Source organism: Sphaeramia orbicularis, chromosome 9 (genome assembly GCF_902148855.1).
Source record: "Sphaeramia orbicularis chromosome 9, fSphaOr1.1, whole genome shotgun sequence".
Taxonomy (NCBI): Eukaryota; Metazoa; Chordata; class Actinopteri; order Kurtiformes; family Apogonidae; genus Sphaeramia; species Sphaeramia orbicularis.
In genome coordinates, this window is record NC_043965.1 from 52,501,479 (window position 1) to 52,527,543 (window position 26,065).

The following is a 26,065-nucleotide window of genomic DNA, read 5'->3' on the forward strand; positions in this document are numbered from 1 at the left end:
AACGACCTGCATATCACTAGCACAAGGCCAAGACTGAAGAAAGATGACTCAGAGTAGGATGACTAAACTGATTGCAATCTAGAAAAACTATCATCTAAGTAATGTTCTGTGAACCATGCAAGCAAGACCAATATTGAATAATAATTTGGACAGCCAGTGTGTTTGGATTATTCTATTTATAATAATTTATTTTATGAAGACAATGCGCTCTTTTCTCTAACATGCTGTGCATCTTGGCTGCCACTGTCTTAACCTTTTCCCACTTTATGTTGGTCAGTTAAATTTAAAAGAAAATTCAAGGTGTTTTGTTTTGGTTAAATGTCTTAGAAGGACTGTTGATGTTTGTGTCCAGCAAGTTTTTTTTTTTCTGCACTTTACTGTACATTGTTAATGTTACAGTGAATGTTAGTACAAGTTGCTCATTGTTGAATGGCTGCATATCTGTGTTGTTCCTCCTCTGTCAATGTGATGATGTCATCCACGACTAGTCGATTCGGCTTTGAGTTTATTGACAAATAAGTCGATCTGGAAAAAATCTGAAGTCACTAATGCCCTAATGTGTAGCACCATGATGCAGTTTTGGTTTAAGAGCAGTCAACATATGCTACAATGGTACAACTCTGTTTTTTTCTTTTCTGTTTTTTTTTTTCAGCTAACACACAATGTTTTCTTACAAAGTTTTTACATTTAGCCCTTACATGACTGAGCGGTTTTTGTGCAGAGCCATCCAGTTCCAGTTTATGGATGACCTGCTCTGCCTGAACCACAAGAGACTCCCAAACTTTGCGATATCATGCATGCTTATTACAAGACTGGAAAGGGCATTACTCATGAAACACACAAGTTAAATGTTACCGATAAATAAAAAACATTTAACTGTAAATATAAATAATAACAAGAAGATTACAAAAGTGTGAGCGCCAACACAACCATGGATACACTCCTTTACTGCATATAACAATTTTCAAGTTAAATTTATTATCTTCTAGTGTTGGTCAGGTAACATTTGTGAAGTTTTTCTCTTGTCATTTACTCTCCCAGATCTTCCAAGTCTAATCAGAGTCATTGTTTCCCACCTAAAATGTTAATTTTACCTGCCCTATGTTTTCAGTTGTTATTTTTGGTTTCAGATCTGTCTATAAATGTCATCATACAAAAATGCTTCTAATACGTTAAATGCACACCTGAGAAAATGTATTTACTATGCCATTGGTAAATGAAGATGGTCAAATTTAAATCTAACAGCTTTAAATCATACTGAGAGGGCTGGGGCCTTGGTTGAACATTGAAGTTTTAGATGAACTCATACAGGGGTTGGACAAAATAATGGAAACACCTAACATTGTGGCATCATAGAAGGTGTTTCCATTATTTTGTCCAACCCCTGTATATCTACAACAGTAGAGCAGCAGGGGTGTTTTTTTTTTTTTTTTTTTTTTACCAGAACCACCACAGGGTCATGCAGGGGTCCATCCGTGTGTAGAGCCTCCACGTCATCCTCGATACTGTAGTGCCACTCCACACCCAAGTCAATGAAGGTTTTGGATTTGACCTCTTCTCCTTTTCCATTGAGAATGTAATGTCCTGTGGCCTGGTTCTTGACGGCTGCAAACAGTTATTTATTGTAAGTTACAGGAAAAATGGAATAGCTTTTGTGAACAGCAGTGATAAAAGGGCTCATTTAGTTACAGACATGCTCATGCTGGTCTCTCAAGATTAATTTGTAGTAGATTAACCCCTGGCACCAACTAATAATGTATATATCTGAAAGTTATGAGTCTTGATTCATTCTCTAACTCAAAAGAAAGAAGCTGCCACTTTTAATATAGTACACCCAGTCAGAAATGACAGGCTGAAAGGAAAAGGGGATCTCTGCAACAGCTCAATTACTCACATATTACATGAAGCTTCATAAGTTATATTTACAAAGCACACAATATCTGCAATATTCACATACTGTATATTCATTTATTTATTTCTTTATTTTTGTTATTCATGCTGTGCAGTAAAACAGTTCCTGTCCAGCTGCACACAGATGGTGACCTCACATTTTCGACAGGCTTATAGTATTTCTCTCCTCATACTGTGCCAGGAAAAACAGTAATAGGGAGCCCTCCCTCTCCATATAGATGGAGAGTTATTATAAGATGGAGACGTAAAAAGATGCATCAAGCAAAAGACCAGGAAAACAAATTACAGCAATGATTCAGCACCTCTGCACCAAAACAGCAAGCAAAAATGCGGAAATATTCATATATGGGTCTGGTCAAGTGAAAGCGAACATCAACATGAAAAAATTAATTTCCACAAATCAAGTGGACTCATTTTTTAGCAAATCTGCATTTTATGGAACTGTAATCCTTTTTAAAATACCACTTGTACAAAAAAAATTACAACCGATTTTATTGATTGTACTTTTTACACCACAGCTTGAATTTGATGCTAAAAATTATATCTAAAAAATTTTAAAATTTATTCAATCTGTTGATTGTATAGATGATTGTTAAGTTTCAAGTACATTAGATTTTCATTATTTTGTGAATATTATTGATATTTATAAGTTTGAACATTTGTGAATTGCTTAAAAGGCCCTGTCCAAAAAAACAAAAAACAAAACAATTTTTAATTTTTAAGTAACGATATTTATAATTCCAACATTTGAGTGAAACTTTCAGAAAGCAATGATCTTTTGACACGTTTTGGGTGATGCATACAATGGTCAAGAGTCGTCCAGATGTAACTATGGCAGCTTGTCCACGTGTTACCACATTATCATATCAATAAAACAGAGCCTTTTCAATATTTTACTCCAAAATTTATTTTTAGCATAGCTGAACATAATATCTAAAAGGTTTTGTCCTACTTGATATCAATTTCTGTTGAGAACTGCATGTTTTGAATGTTTGCGTAAAACTTAAAAAAAATGGATGTCTGTTTCAAGTCCATGTGTTACCGAGCAGTAATTTGACATTTTTCATCTAAAATTTTATCTCCCCAAATTTTGTGATACATAAGGTTATAGTGCTTATAAATATCTACTCAAACATGTAAAATACATGCATATAAGTTACTCTGCTTACATAACAGAGACTGTTGAACACTGAATGTGTCCACGTGTTACCGCTTGATCGGACCCACATACAGATATTGAGTATATCTCAGAACTTTAGTTTTTTAAAAAGATGAATAAGTACTTCAACTAGAATAACGAATGTGTGGACTTTTGGCACCTATAAATCACTGTTCAGGTGTTAGCTTCAGCAACACCACAAAAAAGGACCTTCAGTAAACCCTAACAGTTATGTGTAGCATATATGAATGAATGAATGAATGAATGAATTTTTTTGTTTTACATCAATCATTGTACTCAGTACATTAATAATAATAAATATAAAAAACAAAAAAGGAATAGGCTAGAAGCAAAAGCTTATTTTTTTGCCTATCCTTTTCAACTAATACACTGCTTACATCAACTTAAATGTGTACAGTATCGAGCATTCACACCATAATAATAAAAATTAAATCAACAAAAACATATCTACCATCTCAATTCAAAATTTCTTAATAATTTTAAAATTAAGGTACTTTTTTTTTTTTTAATCTTTGCCAAATGAGTGGATAATGCATCATAAGGTCCATTCCATAATTTCACACCCACAATCCCAGTTCATCTAGACTTCCTATTTGTCCTCACTTTAATCCACTCACACATATGAAAATCTCTGAAATTCGTATTACTCTCTCTTAATTCCAAGAACCATGACTGGTATTTCAGACAATACTATTTTTATCCCTCATGTTCCATATACCTATTTAGAAACAATTTATAACAATATATGCTCTTCCTTCACATTTTAAATTGAAATTACATGTCATTCAGGTTACTCAGTTAGAATTTTCATCTTTTCTACACTCAGGAGATGCAGAAGTGACAGCTCCAATCTCAGTAAACATTAAAGTTGAGTCAAAGTCATTACAGTCATCCATCAGCACATGCCATTTTACAGGTAATGACAGTGACAAGAGAGATGGATGCTGTTTACAAAGCTATGACAGAAGCGGCAAAGACTGACAGTTTCCTTTCAAGCTAAAATTTACACTTGATCTTAACTTAAAGGTAAATGTTGCAAGCTGCAAAGTGTGGCTTCACTGAGGTCTTAAAAGACTGCTTTGTTTCTCCTTAAGACACGTGGTATAAAAAAGGCAATCATTCTAGACATTCCGGATAAGTGGTAGAAAATGGATGGATGGATGGATCATTCTAGACATTTCTCAGTGACTGATGCTTTGTGATGGCTGGTACTTTTTTCATTTGCCTTGGTCCAATCGTCTGTTAAAGCACAGCAGCCACTCATCCAACAGTGGACATAAATCTGATCTTTAATTCATATATCAAAGTTTCCAAATCCTGTTAGGTGTTAGGTGCAGCTATCAAAAGGAGGTAGCCAAATGTTGTTAACAAAGGGATGTATGTATGTATGTGTGTACGTATGTATGTGCACTACCAGTCAAAATTTTGGACTCAAGACAATAAATGGACTCAGACAATAAAGTGAACCTTGACCTTGTTCTGCCTCCTCAAAATAATTCTAGAAAAATTTGTAGAATGAAACTGCTATCTCACACCAACACGGAGAGAGTCTTCCATGCATAAATTTTCTAGACTCAATTATTGTAACTGTCCTCTCTGCTATAAATCAGTAATCACGGTTGGAGCAACTTTTTCAGCAGATTTTCTTACTAGATTCAACAGATGGTTATTATGGCCTCCCTCCACTGATTCCCTGTTCATTTTAGAATTGATCTTAAGATTTTACAGATGATTACTGCTAATTTTAAAACATGCCAGGTGGTCTGGTTACAGCCAAAAATAAAAAGAATTTAAAAAAATGATGACATGTTATGAGGTCACCAGGCAATGATCGGAGTTGGTTGCCTGGAGCACTTCTGGCTGTTCCAAAGTCAAGACTTAAAATGAGAACTAACAGTTTTACCCTTTTGCCATCCTCCAGCTCCTTTGGTTTCCCCTCACCATTAAAAACAAGCACACAGGTTAATTCTCTTGTCAGCATCCCTGATCATAGACTTGCTTTACCACATTTCCTTTTAAATGTTATTTTGTTTTGATTTTAATGTATCTTAACTATACCTTACAGTACCTTTGAGTATTCTGCTATTGCTCTAGTCTATCAGAGCACTTCATGGGTTGTTGATCACTGTCATTACAACACTAGTTTGAGAATAACATAGTTTAGATTATTTATTAACTTCCCTGCAAACAGCTGTCAGCTGCAAATGTGAAACCACATATGTGCAAGTTTATTAGATAGTTTTCAAATGTCTTATAAATTGTTTAGTCAATGGCCCCTTCATATCATGACTGACAACTGCTTCAAGTTTTATAAATCTGTGTGCATAAATGAAAAGAAATGTTTTTCCTTTGTCTGTTTCTAGTTTGTAGAAACATGCATCATTTCAGTTGGCTCTTCCTTTAGTTCATTTCCACAGATAATCATCCTCTTTATAAATATGGATAAAAGTACAGTGGACATGGAATGTAGGGGATGCTTGCTTGAATATCTGTGACTTGTCTCCTTGATTGATTGGAGATTGAAGTGGAAATTGTCTTAAAACCTGTCACAGCTTATCAAGAAAACTGACAATTCAAAGTGGGTCAAAACAGGCAGTCACCAGTTATTCAGACCATCTGATGACATCATATTCACTCTGATTGGCAGGTGCTGATACCTTGGAAACTTTTGTCGATTTTGACAGGTATCACACAAGCTGAATGTGAAGGCTACACATTAAAAATGGAAGGTAACACATTTCCTTTTCAGAAGACTAGAAATGTGGGTGTGAGTGAGAGAGCAGTGGCTCCTTGACTTGCTTTTGTATAACAATTCATTTCATTTCAAGGGCTTGTGGTCAACACTTTCCATTATCATAACATGGGATGTAGAACAGAAAGTGATTGTTTTTATTGTAGTAGATAAAAAAAGGCATCTATTTATTCTTAAGACTTGGTAAAAAAAAAACAAAACAGTTTTGTGTTTCTTCTATTTAGTTACTTTCTGTTTTCCTTGTTTGTCTTCCTTCTTTTACCTGGCACAAGATTGTCAGAAAAATAACCTCTCACAGATCTCCTTGGAAACCAAAAGAAAAGTGTCAGACTTTGGATGAAGAGATCAATGGAGACCCGTTTCACCTCCCAGATGCAGAACGAATCTTTCTTTCCTCAAGCCACTCACAGAATAATTATCAAAAGGTTGAAAAAGGTCTTCGATTAGACAAAGTTTCATACACAAACTGTTGGTCAGGCCTCATTTGCAGTTACAGCTGCATGAGTGGAGCTCTATTCCAGTGACAATCGCAGAATTGACATGTTATAATGAGTTCAAAATGCATCTAAAGCGTGGTACATTATAACTGGAGCTGCCAACATTAGAAATTTTTAATCCTGTTTGTGTTGCATTTTTTAATATACACTGTGAATTTAAACATTTTTTACTTACTTACTTATGTCTGATGTGTAATTAATGGTAAATTTTTGTATTGCAACACCCGTCTTGTGCTCGTCTGTGTTTAGGTGTTTTAAATTTATATATATTTTTTAATTTTATGTTTATATCCTTGTGCTACCTTTTAGGGTGACAATTTAAAATGTGTCCAGGTACTGTAAATGAAAATAAGCCCTTGAAACTTGAAGCTCCCCCCCCCCCCCCTTTTTTTTGGAGTATTTTCTCAACATGGTAATAGTCTGGTGTACTTACAGCAATGTGAATTAATGTACAATGTCCCTGTTAATTAAACCATTCATTCATTCATTCATTCATTCATTCATTATCTAAACCCCCTTTATCGTCACTAGGGTCACAGGGGTCACTGGAGCTTATCCCAGCTACTTATGGGTGAAGGCGAGGTACACCCTGTGTGAGTCGCCAGTTCATCACAGGCATCATAGGCAATTTAGATTAACCAATCAACCTATCAGTGCATGTCTTTGGATGGTGGGAGGAAGCTGGAGTACCCGGAGAGAACCCACGGGGAGAACATGCAAACTCCACACAGAAAGGTCCCACCCCCTTCAACTAGTGTTAGAATCGAACTCAAGACCTTCTTGCTGTGAGGCATGAGTGCTGTCCACTGCACCACTGTGTTTACTTAATTAAACCAATAAGATACAAATAAAATAAAATACCAGGGGTAAATGTCTATTTTTACAAGTAGGTTTCTGTACCATAGATGTACAACTCACAAAATGAAGCAGTTTTTGACATGCCAAATCAGTGCTGAGTTTTTCATTAGATTAGATTTTTGCATAAAGATAGCAGTATTAGACATTTAATTACAGTACAAAATCTATATGATTAAGATTAGGGAATGATTATCGTTTGGATTTAGAAATCTTCTTTGCCAAAGTAAAAGGAATGTTAAACTGGCAGAATTTAGCCAGGAAAAAACATGTTTCTGCAAACATTTCTCCATATGTGTATGCAAATGCTGTAGTGCTTTAACAAACCCATAAACCTTTCCTCAACAGGAAACCTGAGTCTCCATTTTCTTTCTAAAAAAGACAGTGTAGTGAACTTCAGGTGACATCCATTGGTATGAGCATTGCCTGAGTTTTCCAAACTGTGGCTAAACATTTATTTATTTATTTATTTGTTTGTTTGTTTGTTTGTTTGCAGTAGAGAGAGAATCCCCTGTGTACAAACATATGTTTGATAAACTGATGACTAATGACTCTTTGTAGCCCTGGAAGGGGACACTGAACACTGAATAGGTTATTGTGTGTCTCATCTATATTTTAACAGTGTATACCCACACCTTTCTCCATCCTGCCATCTTACCATTCTGCTTTCTCACATAGAGTATACTTTTGCAAAGTCACACTTACCAAGAATTTGAGGGGATGCCTCATGTTCTTGAATGATCACATGTCTAGCTCCAGGAGGAATGAGAAACATCTTAAGGTAACCTTTGTCAAGTTTGTAGCAGCAGCAGAAGGAGGATTAGGAAAGAAGACAGAAAGGGAAGTTAAGCAGATACAGTATTCAGATGTTTGTAGAGGTGGACATCTCACAGAAATTTGAGTTACTTTGCTCAAAGAAGCTGTAAAGTTTCAGAAGAGAAGAAAACTAAGTGTCTAGAGCAGCTTTCCTTCTCACTGTAGAAGCCTGTGGGAAAAAACTCATATTGAAACAAACTCTAAAGGCCCCTCTTTCACATCCACCTATTGTGTGATCCTAAAATACACTACCTGGTCCCCCAAAAAAGTTGCACCCACAGAATTTGACTGCACCACCTTTGGTTTTGCCACATAATGCTTACACAGTGTCACAATAAGGTTCATAATATTTTTTCCATTCATAATTACAATAATTTTGGATTATTGATGATGGAGAATTGGACCGCTGCATCAAGTCTTCATCACATCCCAAATTAGAGTCTGGACTTTATGGACTGCATCAGGTAGTTAAATAACCTGTTCCACCTGAAACATTATTAACCTCTGCGGCATTTACCCACTGAAGGATCTAAACTCTTTGATTAGTTAAATCCAGGTAGTTTCTTTTTTTTGTCCAGGCTGTTTATTGAACTCCAACTGAAGCAGTAAGTGTCCTCTCATGTCTTTAACATCACACAGATTGGACAATGTCAGGATTGATCAGGATCATCAGGCTTGTGACAGAATGGTTCAGGGAGAATGAGACATCATTTTCAAACATGGATTAGCCTCCATAATTTCCATCATCTAATTTAGGATGTGATGAAGCCTTCATGCAGCGGTCTGATTCTCCATCATCTGTAATCCAAAATTAATGCAACTATGGATAGAAAAAATATTATGAACCTTATTGTGACACTATATAAGCATTATGTGGCAAAAAGATGTGACAGTGAATGTCTCCTGGGATCAAAACTGAAGGTTGTGCATTCAAATATTGCTTGTGCGACTTTTTTTTTGGGCCAGGCAGTGGCCCAAAAAATTTGAACAGTTTGAACAGTTTTTACACCTTATGATCAATGGAAGCAAACTGCTGCTTTGGATTTGTGTTCAAACTGATTCCATGCACAGCAGGATGTGAATAAAATTGCCTTTAGCAATGTTTCAATCAAGCAGAAAGCAATTTTTTTTTAACTACAGGGCAACAAAGTCCTCTTCTGTCAGAGTTGTCCACCACTTACAAACTTACAATGACTCACCAAGCACATTTCTAGAATCTTCAGTTTCATTTAAAAACACATTTCGAGCTCCTTTGGGCAAGGAGAAGGCTCCTCTGGTCTTCCCTTAAAAAGGAAATGAATCATTATTTTCACAGTTCCTCCACAACATCAGCTACAGTGAAGCAACACAATAACATAATGAACATGATATAATAGGGATTCACATTGGACAAGGAGGCAAACCATATATGCCGGAAGGTGCCACTTGCCAATTACTAGGACTGTATTGCAGAGTTGTAATTACTTGCCTTATATTTGACAGAGCGGCCCAGCTGCTCGGGGGCCTGCAGATGCAGTCAACAAAGTGTCACTCATAAATGCTACTACTTTGCTGCTGCCAGGTTCACACAGAAAAGGCAATCTAAGTTTTAGAAAATGGCAAAAGAGCCTTGTCTGCTTGGTCTGATGGTTGCCAAATTGGCTTCACCAGTGCCTTTATAGGTTTTATAATGCCATTATAGTGTTGAAAGAAAAATAGACAGCACTCTAGCTTACTGTCTGAAAAGGAGCTATGAGTAGAAATTCTTTAGAGGTTTCATCAGGTTTCATTAAAAGAATTTTGTTTCCAGTGACCTCTTGCAGTTCAGCTAAATAGGCAACAAAGGTTTTATTTTATTTATTTATGTTTTTGCGCTCAGGGGTGGGCAAGCCCATGGTGGGTTCTTCTGTTCTCTATATAGGAGTTTTTAAGCCTTAATTTGTCAAGTGCCTTGAAAAATCATGTTATCAAAATAAAACTGAAACCAGTCTGAAGACATTTTTCTGGATAATTGTTTCTTATTGTACAGTTGTGGATAACGTTTTGGCAGTGATACAAATTTTCAAAAATTTTGATAATTGAATTATTTTATCTTTATCTTCTGTCATTTTAACAGTTCTCAGTAACACCCACTTGTAAATATCACACCATGTGCGTAAACATGTATATATTTTTAATTTAAATCTAAATTTAGATAAATATTTATATAAGTAGCAGATTTCTTTCTTTTCTTTGTATTTTATGTTTGACAAGTGTATATTTTCTTTTTTCTGTCTTCCCTGCATTTTTGCTGTGGTCAACTGAGAAATTTCCCCATGGTGGGAACAATAAAGTCTTATGTTATCTTATGGATTTTTTTTCCATATGCATAGGAGCTACACCGAAGAGCAATTGTTTGAATTGTTTGAATTCAAAGACTGTTATTCACAAATAACTTTTATGCAAAGAGTCAGTTCGTCCAATTGACAAAACTTTTGTCATAACTGTGGTTTTGACATAAAAATACCTTATGGAAATATGGCTATCCGGATACTTAAATGGACAAAAACCTCAAATATTGCCTCCATAGGTCTGTGGACATTTGAGACACTTTTGTCGGCACAAAGAGTACAAAGTTAGTTTGTTAGAAAGTAGAGAACTTGAAGACAGTTTTAGACACTTGACTGGATAATGAACCTGTGACAGTCACAACAATAGACGCCGATCTAAATAGACGCTAATTAGTAACATGGACCAGAACAACACAGCAGCCTATGATTCATGTGTCTACAGTAGGTCTTAACAGTGTTAGACACCCATCTGAACTACAAGCCAGACAGAAAGTGCAGAGAGAAAGGAGGGAGGGTTTTAGGAACACTGGATACTTGCATATTGTGTTTTCCAACACAGAAGTTTCTTTCTGGGCTCTCTTGCTTAACTGTTTCCCTGTTAAGAAAGGTGAGTTGTAAAATGAGAGGACTGAGAGTATCACAGTTTCAACCTGCAACAGTTTGATGAAGCGGTCATACTGTAAAATATTCCCTTTTCTCTTTATTTTCATTATACTACCACTTTACTTTTAATGATAAATTACTCTGAAACAGAAAACATGAAACTGTTGAGGTAAATGTCACATATTAATAGTCATGCTAATTGTTAATGTGATACTAATGTTTTTGAACAACACATGAAGCATTTCCACTGACTCAAAGTAAAATATCAGTACACCAGAGTGTGCTCAGAAGTGAGGAGATAACTTGAGGGGAGCTGCTTTAATTAAAACAAAAGCACAAATTAAGGAAGAAACTCATTCAAATACTGAATCAAAGTTGAATAAATGAAAAGAAGGCCTTAATTAATTCTCTAACTAATGAAGGGGTGTTAATCCAAATAAAATGTGCTTTTTAGAGTGTGACACCACATCTCACTGCATCACATCATTTTGCACCTTCCCTGAAGCTAGTTTTACCTGTGAACATGAACTGTGAAACTGAGAAAATATAAAATGAGTAAAAATAATTCTATTACACTGTGCAAATGATTATTTCTCTATTTTCTATTGCAGTTACTTGACAAGTCCTGTATAATAAAACCTTGTAACAAATTAAATTTGCATCTAATCTCTTCTTCTCTTTTTCACTTTATAACCATTGTGAAACGTGTGTGAAGTGACCAAAAAGAAAAACCTAACAGTGCTTCAGTTGTGCACCATTAAAATGTACAATAGATGCAGTAAATAACATTTCCTAAGGTGAACTACTACTTAGCGCATACATACATACACTAGAACATACTAGTTGTCTCAGAGTCATTAGGGTTCACCCTCTAAAGCTTTAAACCCTTATTGGGTTGGTTTTGGTAACAATAAATGAAGGGGGGCTCAAACTTGAAACTCAGCCCTCAAACTCATTGAAAACGTATGGGGAAATGCCTCAGGCAAAAATGGGCTGAACGGGACACACGGTGGTGTAATTAAAGCCCTAAAACCACAAGCACGGGTGAATGTCGTGTGGTTTATCCATCATTATCTCCATCTTGTATCTTTGCTTAGTTTGCAGAGTTGGAACCGGAACAACCTGGAAACATGAAACATGGCATCATAACTTGAAACACGATGCAAACAACCAGATGCACAGCTATAGCCACAGACCCTGTAATTAATACATGGACTGTATGGGTCAGGACATGAGAAATTATATTCTAATTAACAGTGAATGGGTTGTAATGGGACAAATAATAAATCATTAATGAGAAGACACTAATTGTTGGTGCTGAGCACAGCATTATATGTTCAGTAGCACGTGGTAATGAGTTGGGGTGGAGTTAATGGAGTATTCATGTTCCATTCCAAAAGAACTATTTCCTTTTTTCAGGTCAGATCACACAGTTTTTAAAAAATTGAATCAAAATAGTTATGTCAATCACATGCTGGTGACTAAATGATGAGAAGCTGGACTCTGAACATAATTCCCTTGGTCGTGTGGGGAGGTGAGGCATGAGTGGAGATGTTACATAGGAAGCTAGATCTGTTAAAGCAAGATCAGGGAGGACAAATATCTCTGATGGGATCAAGTCTGGGTCTCTAAATTGAAGAAAATAATTAGTTTTGGTGGGTGGCAGGTGAGTCCATCCACACTGAGGGTCCTGGTGACTCAAAATGCAACTTCTGCAACTTCTCCTACTCCACGAAAAAGTGAACATGAACAATAAAGATGACCATGATAGGATGCTTTGGCAGCTTGTTTCTGCTTGCACTTTTTAACAATGGACAATGCTTCTTTTTACTGAGCAACAGAACCACTAATTGCTGCTTATGGCTGTATAAACAATTTTCACTTCTTTTTTTCCCCCCATTTTCAATTGGATTAAGTTTAGTTCTTGATATAAATTTAGTTTCAGAAGTTCCAGAGTTTCTCATTTTGAGGAATTGACTAGTCTCGATTTACAGATGTGGAAATATTCAGAATGAAAGATTACATGATATTAATTGATTGATTGTCATTTTATTCTTGCATACACCATGCATCACCTTCTTACTAGTCATTATTCAGTGGGTCAATGTAGCAGAGAAAACAGCTGCAATTCTATTTTGTTTTAGTTTGTGCTGCATTTACAACCTTGGTTCCACAAAAGTTGGATCTAAAACATGTATTGTTTAAACTGAGAATGTAAAAGTAACCTCAGCCAAACACCCACTAATTTTTCAAGAAAAAAATAAGGTCATAAGTTTGATGGCAGAAATATGCCAAAAATTTGGGACAGAGACAACAAAGTGCTGGTAAAATAAGTGATATAAAAAAAGCATTTAGAGGAACATTTGGCAACTAATTAGGTGAATTAACAACTGGTCTATAAAATGATTGTGTATAAAAAGAACATCTTAGTCTCTATGTGGTAGGTTTTGAAAATACACCTAAAATGGCATATGGGCCAAAGTGTTTGTGATATTGCAGGTTACAAATGAAACTGACTAGAAGACCATTAGTGTACACTGTTCTAGCTGCCCTCGGTTCTGATATAAATGAGTGTAAACTGGCAGTAGCATTAGGTCTGTCACTGATCCGCGAGCAGTCAACCGTCAGTATCCCTGGCTAAAGTGTACAGATGTGTGGGCAGTTTGAAACATCCACCCCCTAGATTCTATCAAGGCAATGAGCTGACACTAACACAATCACCACACATTTAACTGCATCTGGAGTTCTTTTATCTACACTGGACCCCCAATGCTCTTTTGTCTGTTGGGAGAAATGTGTTCCTTTGATTGCTATTGTGCTTGCACTCAACTGAATGACTTGACTGCAATGCAGTCACCTGGCAGCTCCCTGGCTTTGTTCCCCCCGCCGTGTCTCATTTCAGAATCCAGACGGCTGTACTTCATTGTGCTCTGTAGCTTGCAACAAAAAAATGACATGAAATTTGCTAATTTTTCTTTAATACATGGACATAGAATGCTGACTGAATTCAAATTAGGACTGTGTAAAGGGATCAAGAGATGGTTTTCTTTCTCTTAAGTCTGAATGAGGTCATCCTTTCACTTTTCTGATGACTTTGGTAGTGTAGTTGGCAGTTTGTACTTCCACATGTTAATAGTTAACAGAAAAAAAGAGAAAAAAAGCATCATAATTAAAAAGATCCAGGAGTGATTAAGTGAAGTTGAGTGGTTAGGGGTGCTAACCATGAATGCAGCATTCCTGAGTCAAGCTCTGCATCATGTCGGTCTGCTATTAAATAAAGGCTTTAAAAAAAAAACAACCAGTGAAAAGCCATAATATGGTCTGCTAATAATCCTCTGATTAAAATCTACCTTGCTTTTTAACCAGTTTTTACGTTTCTATATTTTCATTTAAGAATCTGTTCTTAATTGCTTGCCTGGGTAAATAAAGGTTAAATAAAATAAATAAATAAATACAATTTAAGTATTGGGGCAGGGAAAAACATTCCACTTTTTTTATTTCCTCAAACAAACACTTTTTTATGCAAGGCATTCACCACAAGGTACTCAATACTCTTCTGGGTGCATCCAAAAGCTTCTTGAAATGCAAAGACAAAGTTTTCTGAAACAGATATGGTAAGAATTTATCTCATCAAAAAATTTGTGGTAAGTTGTCGGGACACATTAAAAAGAGTTTAAACATATCTGTGAAAGTATGGACTAATGAGGCCAGAGAGAGACTGACAATGTTTCCAGACGACAGACTGGGAAACACTCTGCAGCTGTCATGGAGATGACATCGATGGTCTGACTCAATGCTTCACAGACTACATCCACTTATGAGTGAAGAACACTGTGCCTACCCCGGAGAGTACGGTGTTTCTCCAATAACAAGCCCTGAGTGACCCCTGACCTTAAAGCCCTGCTGAACAGGAAGAAGAGGGCTTTCATTTCAGGGGACAGAGAGGAGCAGAAGAGGGCTGATCACAAACTCAGATTTGAAACCAAGAGTGCCAAGGACAGATTCAGGAGAAAGTTGAAGAAGCAGCTGGAGCATAACAACACCAGGGATGTGTGGAGAGGCCTGAAGAATGTCTCAGAACAGAGTGCTGCCAGAGTGTCTATTGAGGGAAACCAGTGCTGGGCCAATGAACTGAATCTGATTTTCAACAGATTTAGGCTACGTTTACACGGCAACGCTACGATCCAATTCCGCAAAGATTTCTCCTTTGCGTTTTAAAATCATTCCGCGTTAAGACGAAGCCGCTATGATAACGATCTGCGTTAACACAAGTCCGCGAGGACGGCTGAATACGCTGTAGTGGCCATGCCAGACCAGTAGCTGGCGATGTAGAGCTGTAGTGAAACAGTGGCGGTAAAACACGCGCCTGCGCACAAACGATTTCCAGTTTAGACAGCCTTTAAATGAGGAGAAGAAGAAGAAGAAGAAAAAGAGGCGGACAACACTATTTACAAACAACAATGGCTAGTGGTCGTACAAAGACGCAGGACTTCTTTGTCTGGACAGACGAGCTGAGCACAGTTAGCAGCACGTATGTTGTTCTGAAACCGGCAATTGTTGTTGTGGTTGTTTCTTCTTTTTCTGCAGCTTTATTGTGTCATAGAGGCTGGCAAACCAGCTTGGAGGCGCATTACCGCCACCAACTGGCCTGGAGTGGGTTAACTGGTGGTTCTTGGCAGCGCGCGCATGCGGTGACATCATATTTTACCCCGGAACACTCCGACTCGCGTTAACACTGAGCTGGAATGCGGAGCGTATCGATAACGCTCCACCCTGGACCCTGGTATCAAATGTTTCCGGATTCAGGCACTCTAGGCACCGTTTCCATGTTAACAGAAGGCTAATCCGCAATGAAATCTTCCCGGAGTCGACTGAATCCGACGCCGTGTAAACGGCCCCTTAATTCCAACCCCAGCCCGTATGCCACCCTGCCTCCTCCCTCTTCACACATCTCCAGCCCATCAGCAACTACCACTACCACCATCACCCACACCTCTTCACACCACCCACCCCAATCTCCAGCCACCCACAGTCCCCCATCCCCCCTGTCCACCTCTATCCACCCCACTTCCCCCTCGCCCTAACACTGGATCACGTGAGGAGACAACTGCCTGAGGATCAGCCCCTGACTGCTCAGGGACTGTGCACACCAGCTCTGTGAGGTGGCCATGTACATCTTCAACCTGAGCCTCAGTCTGCAGAAGGTCCCTGTCCTGTGGAAGACATCCTGTGTGGTCCCGGTTCCTACGTCGGAATATGCCAAGGAGCCGAACACTACAGGCCTGTTGCCTTGACCTCCCACCTGATGAAGACCATCACGCTCATCTTCACCCACCTCCACTCCATGGTGAGCACTGCGATCAATCCCTTGCAGTTTGCCTGTATCCTGACACACCTGGAGACCACTGGGAGCGCTGTGAGGGTCATGTTCTTTGACTTCTCAGTGCTTTTAACATCATCCAGCTGGCACTGCTGCATGGAAAGCTGGAGGTTTAGTTTGCATAGTTTTTTTATTACTATTATTTTTTATTTTATATTGTTTGCTTTTGCACTATCTTGTTTTTCTTGTACTATCTTTATGCATGTACACTTTTTTCTTGCACTTTATTCTGTTGCTCCGTCACCGCCGTGGTACCTTGGGCTCACTTGCTGGACACTACTGGCCCCCAATCCCCCCTGCTGATTCTTATTCGCTGAGAACGGTGTCTGCTGGACGGCATGTTGGAGGACTTACTACTGCCACACCAGTGATCACAAACAGGCTGGGTTGGATTTGTCAGGTGTCACCTGCTGGCTGTTAGCCGTTGGCTGCTAGTTGATGGCTGGTAGCCAGTGGCAGTTAGCTGCTAGCTACTAGCCACTCATCATACATCTTAACAGGCTACTTTCCAGCTGGATGTGATGGAGGAGGGACTTCGCACAAGGATTGTCTTGTTTGACCGTCCCAAGTTGGTCCATAAACTTTCTCCTACTGTGTAGCTACTACAATGAATTTTCCACTAGTACTATTCATAGGTCTTTGTGGTCTGTTGGAATTGCATCCCAACACTCTGGGGCTCATGGAGGTGTGCCACAAATCCCTCCGAGTCCTGTTGGGGCTTGCGATCATGTGCCACACTCCCCTCCGGGTCTTCCCACCACACTGACCAGTTTGCTAACCTACACCTAGTCCAGCACTAACTTGACTAGGAATTTGTCTGGATTCAAACTACTTACACAGTTATTTTGGTTTTGTCAGAAACATGGCTATATAAATCAACCTCAGATGAAGACATTTTTATATCTGGCTATAGTATTTTTTGTTGTGACTGCCCTAGAAAAAACAATTTCAGGTTACTCTCGTATCCTTTGCGTCCATCCCAAAACCATTTGAACTTTTAGCCCTGTCTAGACTTTTCAAAAGGTCAAAACCTCACCCTTATGAGATGTTATAGACCTCCCTCAGCCTGCAGTGAAGCCTTTACCTCACTGCACAATCATGCTACGGGATTAAATTCAAATGAACTGATTATACTGAGTGATCTGAACCTGGACTAGTTAAACCCATCATCTGATAGCCTGAAGTCTGTCCATGACTCACCCAATTAATTGAGAGTCCCACCCGGCCAAATGTCAAAAACTTCACAAGGTCTTCACTGCTTGACCTAATTCTGACAAATGCCCAATGTAAATATACTAACACAGGTATTTTTGCAAATGATGTAAATGATCACTATACCCAGTGGTGTAGTGGTCCCTGGAGATATGGGTATACTCTCAATTTTTGGCTTCTTTTTTTTTTTTTTTTTTAAATCCAGTTTTTGTTTTAGAAACAGTGAGTGACATGTCAGACTTCTCTTTTTAGTTTACCCAAAAATCCATCAGTAGTATTTGCTCACTATTATACAATTATCATTACTTGATCAGGAGCAGTTTGTAGGCTTTACTGGTCACACAATTTGCTGCATGAATGTAAACGTATTCAACATGAGGCAAATATAGGATAACGTTAGCCTTTCATAACCTTAGCCTTTGATAACATTAGCCTTAGATAACGTTAGCCTTTGATAACGATAGCCTACTCACACAGTTTAACTATTGGCGACAACATGTCTTCTCCTCTAAATGTGCAGTCATATGACCAGTAATTTAAAAGAGTAACTCATTCTAAAACCACCTTAAAACTTACCTCAGAATTATGTATTCCAAAGTAGGTTCTCTCAGTATGTGTCAGTCAGTTGAAAGACATTTATTCTGCCTTTCTCATTTGCATTTCCAATAATCAAGTGTCTTTCAAGGAGACGTGCAGTGACCTGTCAATCAACTGGGGTGGCACTGGCACCTGTGGTGTCCAATCCAATCCAAAAGTTCCAGAGGTGGCCAGCACTAGTTAGCAATATTTTCCTCAGCATGACCCGCCCTACTCTGCTTCTGATTGGCTAATCAGTCCTCATGCTTAAAGTTAAACAATCTAATCAGTGAAGGCAGCAAGTACTTGTGAATTGGAAGTTGAGTAGAGTGGGTCATGGCTTCACCATCCTAGGGTAAAAAATGGGCAATTTAGCTCAGATACTACTGAATGGTGCAAAGCAGGGGGATTTAGAAGTGGATATACCCAATGCTGACTGAAAAATAAGTGGGTATACTTCATATACCCCCATATACCCTGGACTACATCTCTGACTATACCATTGCAAATGTCAGGAATGTAAAATTACCAGAAACAAAACCTTGTATTGTGGCCAAAAGAGAGGCTTAAAATAAAAGCAAGCTTTTATTCATGATCTGTTGCATTTTGAGTGGTGGAGAGTCTCTCTTTTTGACAATTTATAGCTAGCAAGGCAGTATTTTTATGACAGTCTTTTAAACTTCATCAATAAACACATGCTTTTGTGTAAATTTAGGGTAATAGGGCAAAATAACCCCTGATTTTCCACTGAAATTGGAAACCTTCTCAAAGAAAGGGTTGCTGCCTGGGCCACAGCAAGGAAAAAATAGAATCACGCTGACTGGGTCCGCTTTTGTCAGTTTTGCAATAAATGCACCTTTATAGTTAAGAAAGCCAAGTCTGAATTTTATCTTAGTTAAACAACTAATGATCATACATTTTTTTGGAGAGCAGTACAATCTACTTCTAACTCTGCACCAGTAAAGGATTTTCCACATTTCTTAATTAAAGAGGTAAAAATGTTAACAGATAAACCCACCATGCTGAATTATTTGAATGAACATTTTATATCTGCTGGATTTTTTTTGACTCTTTTAATCCTGTTTTAAATGAGCTTGTTTGAACTGAGCCCCTCTTAACTGAACCTATTTTAACTGAGCCTGCTTTTAATGTTGAATCCCAGGAAATGAGCAGTTCTACTCTTTGCCCCTTCAATTTTACATGTTTCTACTGCCGAGGTTCTCAGAGAACTAAAGAAACTAGACACTAAAAAGGTAGCTGGTCCTGACAAACTCATTTTTTTCTTTTTGCTAATAGGTTAAACATATAGGACAATGGCTCAGCTATCAAGTCAGCAGCCAGAGTTTTGAGTCAGACAAAAATTCATCAAGTCTGGAAATCAGCTTTTGTACTTTCACTGCTAAAAGGTGGAGATCCCTGAGTTAAAAAAAAAAAAAAAAAATAGGCCAATTTCAAAGTTCTGTCCTGGCAAAATTTTTTGAAAGAATAGTCAGTGACCAATTCTAGGGATTTTTAGTCAAAAATGACATTTCATTAAGTCTTCAGTCTGGTTTCAGAAAGCAGCACAGTACTGTCACTGCCACACTAAAGGTTTTAAATATTTTATTCAGGCACTTTATTGTAAAAAAAAATATTGGGCTGCACTTTTAATTGATCTGTCCAAGGAATTTGATACTGTTGATCACTCACATTTAATCAACACACTGCTCCAGTTTGGCATCTCAAACAAAGCTATGAACTGGTTTGTTGTGTGACAACCTACCAAATGCCATGTATCATTTTTATGCTAAGATACTGTAATTTACTGCTGCTCTTCTTCAACTGGACATGTGCTACACTTTTTACAGTCTGCTCATCTGAAGGCATTGAAATTAATTTTAAATGCTGACAAAACCAAACTCATGGTATTTGCACATAAACCTGACACACCAGAGATCATTCAGCCAATAACAACTGCCAAAGGCACTCCAGTAGAATTAGTCACTAAATATCAACTGGTTTTCTGGTTGATCAGGAGTTTTTTTTCCAAGCCAATATTGCAAACTTGGTTCATAAGTTGAGGTTGAAGCTAGGGTTCTACTATTGCAACAAATCCTGCTCAGAGCACGCAAATACCTTGTGTCAGCTACTTTACTAACAATACTTAGTTATGGTGATGTTATGTATACAAGTGCCTCAAATGTCAGCAATCTTTAAACATTGTTAATCATTGTGCTTTATGATTTATCACTGGTTGTAGTTCCCTCACTCACCACTGTGAATTGTACACTAAAGCTGAGTCTTCATTGAGCTCCTGAAGGTTCACCCATTGGTTGTCCCTGATCTACAAGGTTTTCTTGGATTGGTTCGATCATACGTACCTTCTTTTTTTCAGAGAACAGATAGCCACTACACCTTACGGACATGTGATATTTACTATCTGAACATTCCCAGGGTTTGAACTGAAATGGGGCAAGCAAGCCTCCGGTTTTGCTGCTTCCTCTGCCTGGAATACTCTTAACACCAACAACACTAACTGGTGTTATAGAAACTTATATTAGTTAGCACATTTAATTGTATTTTATGTTAAGTTTTGTCGGGAACAGGGTATTTTAGCCATTTGCATTAAAAAAAAAAAAAAAATGGATGTTCTTTTTTTTTTTATCTGTTACCAGGCTTATTTTGCCATTTTTTTTTTTTTTTACCACAAAAATATAATTTAAGTAAATCATCATTCTTGCTATATCAAAGGACTTATAAATACCTACCAAAATATGCTTTATAAGTTACTTTAGATTATTTAATTGAAACAGTATACCCATTTGAAAAGCAAATTTTTGTTGATCTGTTACCGCTTGACCAGGCCCATATACAATATCAGTCAATAGAATTTCTAGGAATTACTTTATATGGCAGTGGCTGTTGCTCAAAAAATGAATTCACATTAGAGAGATCATGTGGACAGTGCAACAAGCAAGTCCTGTCAAAAAGAGACTTGCTCTCCCTGCTCAACCATCTCAATTTTGCAATATGCACTATTCTTCAGGGTCACTTGTTTATATCTAGGCTTCTGGACCTTGGTAAATCAGCAGACAAACACCAGAAAATGATGAGTGTAAATGCATGCTGCAGATCTGAGCTTTGATTGTGGTTTCTTCATAATGGCAAATGGTGATTTTTCATTCTTTTATAATGATATCCACAAGTCTTCCATAACTTCCATAAACTGACAGTGATGAAGCACATTCTGTCGGCTTTGGTGGAGGGGGGGGGGGGGTTTCATTAATCAGTGATTTACTGACACGTAACCAAATAAACCACTGTCTTATTTTACCTCCTTTTGTGCTATCTTCTCTTTCACCCTCTTGTCTATGTTCTTCCCTTATATTCTGGTCATTTGCACTTTTGTAGTCCATTGTTTTGAATCACATAAAATGCAGCCCTCTTGGATTAAAGGAATTGTTGCTGGTATTTAGTTCCATCTGCTCTGCCTGGATCCAACCATCTACAGCCTGCTTTAAAATCTTTCTAGTATTCATTTTCTGCTACATGGCCAAAAGAATCCAAATCCAAATCTTGAATCCAAAAAGGCAATGATACTCATCTCCCTCTCCGTTCTCCTCTTCTGCCCAAGTTAATTTAAGGGATCTGTGTTTTGGTTCTCATACAATCCTTCTCACAGATTTTATTCCGGGAAATTCACTTCATTGCACACAAAATCCTTTGATTTATAGTGTGATCTCACATTAGCTCATATTAAGATTAACTCATAGTAAAAAATACCTTTAAAATATTCCATGACAGAGACCAAGGAATGGAACATCAGTCCTAATTTTCACATGTAACTGCATTTTTCTTGTCACTACCTGATAAGCTGTCCTCAAGTCAGTCTTTAAGAGCTTCTGTTTGCCACAAAGGAGAGGAAGCAGAGGTCTTGGGCCTAGTGCCTCCTACATCAGTTCTGTGGGTTGCCATTAGATTGCTGCACTGCCCATTCCCTTTGGATAGGAGCAGTAGCATCCACAGCAGTGAATGCTCCTCTCATTCATTCATTCATCTTCTGAACCAACTTTATCCTCACTAGGGTCGCGGGGCTGCTGGAGCTTATCCCAGCTACCCATGGGCGAAGATGGGGTACACCCTGGACAAGTCGCCAGTTCATGGCAGGTCTGACATATAAAGACGAACAACCTATCACTCTCACATTCACACCTATGGGGAAATTTAGGCTGACCAATTAACCTATCAGTGCAAGTCTTTGGATGGTGGGAGGAAGAACCCACGCAAACATGGGGGGAACACGCAAACCCCACACAGAAAAGTCCCTGGTTTGACTCAAACTGAATGCTCCTCTCACAATGCACAAAGCTATCGGCAGATAGACATTGTCAACTTACAAACACTATGCTCAGCCAGAGGCCCACGTCATCCTTGAAGTCTAAAAAGCTATGAGAGGCCTGTAGTCCTCTGGCTGGCTATATAATAAAAAATTAAGGCAATCAAATTACTTTCAGCTTCTTAGACTCACTACTTTCAATGTGTCTGATCCTTCAACTGAATTCATTACAGGTGCTCCTACTGGTACCTCTGTGTACTGTACAATGTACTTGTAGAAGCATGTGCTAGGCACCTGAGAGGATCGCCAGGTAGGCTATAGTCATTTTGGGAGTCTTGCTCCACTGTCCCTGTCCTTCCTTATTCACATTGGAGAGCAGGAAGGTATGCTTGTCTTATGTCAGGGTTTCCATAAATGCATGTGACGGTATAGGGAATACACACACACACACACACGCACACGCACACGCACACACACACACACACACACACACACACACACACACACACACACACCCCTTTAAAATGAAAAATGAATGAATGAATGAGTCATGCAAAACTTTCTATGACAAAACTCCTCCAACATTACATTTCCTTGCGTCTGGATCATTCAGTGCAGTGTTACCATTAATGCTGGTGTATCCCAGAACAGTTTTTACAGTGTATTGTCTCCAGTAGCGCAAACCCTCATTTAAATAGGGCAGTCTCCAAGACTTTGCACCTGTTGTAATTTGCGCAAGCAATCTTTGTAAATCACCCGCAAACTGTGGTCACACCCCACACGCAAAATTCTAGATTGCGCAAGCAAATTACTACACGAAAATTGGGATCTTAGTAGATCCAGCCCTTTGTTCTCTACTCTGCCGTCCATCTGGATCTGCAGACAAGATGTCCACAGCCAATGTTTCATAGACTTATTTTTCTTAAACTATCTTCTTCAGTCTCCTTGCAGTGTTGTCTTTTTGGTTTGGCACACGTTGTGGTCATAAGTCATAGGCACTTACACTATATGATCTATGAAGAGAGACATTCTTATCATCTGATATTTATACTATACCATTTAGCACAATGGGAAGTGCATTAGGAACTAGCTTTTTCAATATCCTGTGTTGAGACACCTGAGGTCATGTCACAAAATTTTTACTATGTATTACTGTGTAATACATTCAGAGAGTCTTCTGAGTGTTCCTCGGCCTTCAGAGTCTTTTTACATGCTCAGAGAAAACTTCCCTAGTAAGGAGGTCCCAGAACTGAGCCTTACCATCAAATATAATTTATTGCATTTATTAAATAACATATTTTGACTTACTATAAGTAGTCAGGACTGAAATTGAGCAGTGTCAGTTCAGGCTGCAAGAGCAGCAAGATCCTTAGAAACCCACTTTAACTCCACCTCCTTTCCTTCAATACAGCATCTTTCTTAATCATGTCAGGCTACTGTTTTTGATACCTGCTGTTCTGTACTGCACGGGGGTCTTGCTTTTCTCTCTGTGCCTTCTTCTATGTATCCACATGGGATGACAAGGAGGTGAGCTCTTCTTGCCTCAGGCTTTCCAAGTATATGCGTGGAAGGGCAGGGAGTTCCCAGAACAGAGTAGTACTTTATAATTTATTGCAAACTAAATGAAAGATTTTGACTTAAGTGGTCCTGACTGAAATAATTTTGTTCACTCCTTCCAAATTGATGCTGTAGTCATAAACCTGCTGTGTGTTCACTACTCACCTATAACTTTTGCCTAACAGAATTTACAGTAATTTCTGGTTTTCTAATTTCTAATATTGAAGCAGTGCAGGATAACTGTAGATCATCAGATAAATAGTTTCTAGAGAGGTGGGTTTTCTCAGTTTAATGTATATATGGAACAAATCAAGATTATGTTTTATCCATTAATCCCTTGCTAAAGAGCTGTCGCACATAGGTGTTAGGATCTTCAACATGTCCCAAGACAGACTTCTTGGTATGGCCTTTGGTTTACTATTTGTTTTTTGATGTACAATTATACTAAATTGGTCAACCACAAAGCTTTACTTGAAAAATGTCCCCTTTAAACAGACTGCTGTTCTTGTGTCAGCCTTGAATGAAGGAATCTTACCAGCTTTCTTTGGTGTCCGACTGAAGGTGCCTTTGACAGTACGACAGTGGGAGTTGTCCCCGCCGCAAACACCACATTTGTCCTCAACTTTGTTTGAGCCAATTTCTCTGTCGCAGCCAACTTTCTAGAGACCAAGAAAACAATCAGAAGGGTGAACTGACATAGTTATAGAGGGCGCTGCACCACGCAAAGCATACTGTTTGATAAGAAACAAAATGTTAGATGTTGTCACTGAGGCTTTAATGGCTTTCGGAGTACTACTGGAGGAGGATGAAAGGTTGACATTCAGAGTCAGAAGCAGAGAAAAACAGGGTCATATCCTCATTAGATATTCACACACACAACCTGAAAAATTTGTCCAGTAGCTTGAAGATGAAACCAGGGTTCCAGTAAGAACATCACCTTGCTTCCTTTAAATGATTTCTTCTGTCAGTGGAAAACATCTAATAGAACAGGAAGTTATGAATTCAAATATTATGGATATGATAGTGCTTTTTAAAAGGAATAGGCTGCTGCTCTAAATCTTACTGCAACATGTAAGATGCTGAATCTGATACATTCACACTTTATCAGTGTCACACCATTTAACAATTAACATACTGTATCTTTTGCTATGCAGAGTCCTATAGTTTTAACACATACTTACCACACATTCTCCACGCACGCAGATACTGTAGGCATCCTTGTAGGAGCACCGTGTCCCATCATGCACCAACTGTTTCATGTATGCCACATCCCCTGTCTCCTTTGACTGGCAATACAAATGACATCTCTTGTTGGCTACAAGACAAAAAAACATATTGTTATTGTAAAATCATCATTGAAGGAGAAATTTGTAATAATAATACTTTAAAATACAAAAAAAAAAAACCCAAAAAACTAGGCTTACGTTGATGTGGGCCGACAGCAAGGGGGGATTTCGGGGATATACCTTTGCTGTCGGGGGCTGAGAGCAAGGGTATATCCCTGAAATCCTCCAATCCTCTGCTATATATACAGCGCATCCGGAAAGTATTCAATCCCCTTCACTTTTTCCACATTTTGTTATGTTACAGCCTTATTCCAAAATGGATTGTATTCCAAAATGGATCAGTTTTTTTTCTCATCAATCTCCACACAATATCCCATAATGAGAAAGTGAAAAAAGATCTGTCCCTTGATACAATCCTGTCTTGGAGCAGCTGTGGGACCTTACATAGACAGGTGTGTGCCTTTCCAAATCGAGTCCAATCAATTGAATTTACGACAAGTGGACTCCAGTCAAGTTGTAAAAACATCTCAAGGATGATCAGTGGAAACACGACGCACCTGAGCTCAGTTTTGAATGTCATAGCAAAGGGAGTGAATACTTATGTACGAGTGATACTTAAGTTTTTTATTTTTAATACATTTGCAAAAATTCCTAAAAAAACTTTTTTCACTTTGTCATATTGGGATACTGTACGTAGATTGATGAGAAAAAAAAAAAAAAGATTTAATCCGTTTTGGAATAAGGCTGTAACATAACAAAATGTGGAAAAAGTAAAGGGGACTGAATACTTTCTGGATGCACTGTAAATCTTTCCAC

General features: G+C 38.2%; 1 protein-coding gene and 1 long non-coding RNA gene across 2 annotated transcripts in view; one reads left to right on the forward strand and one right to left on the reverse strand.

Moving 5' to 3' along the window:
- Window positions 1-26,065, reverse strand: part of adamts3 (ADAM metallopeptidase with thrombospondin type 1 motif, 3) — a 414,286-nt gene that overhangs the window by 46,830 nt on the left and 341,391 nt on the right. Inside the window, exons 14-17 of the mRNA XM_030144543.1 lie at window positions 25,145-25,278; window positions 24,499-24,622; window positions 7,901-7,981; window positions 1,442-1,605 (exon numbers count right to left, since the gene is read on the reverse strand). Coding sequence (XP_030000403.1) covers window positions 1,442-1,605; window positions 7,901-7,981; window positions 24,499-24,622; window positions 25,145-25,278 — 503 coding nt within the window. The remainder of the gene's footprint in view (window positions 1-1,441; window positions 1,606-7,900; window positions 7,982-24,498; window positions 24,623-25,144; window positions 25,279-26,065) is intronic.
- LOC115426435 (uncharacterized) lies at window positions 5,197-26,051 on the forward strand. Its single transcript, XR_003936341.1, has 4 exons — window positions 5,197-5,208; window positions 5,920-5,927; window positions 23,741-23,744; window positions 25,677-26,051. It is a non-coding gene; the product is annotated as an uncharacterized LOC115426435 (long non-coding RNA).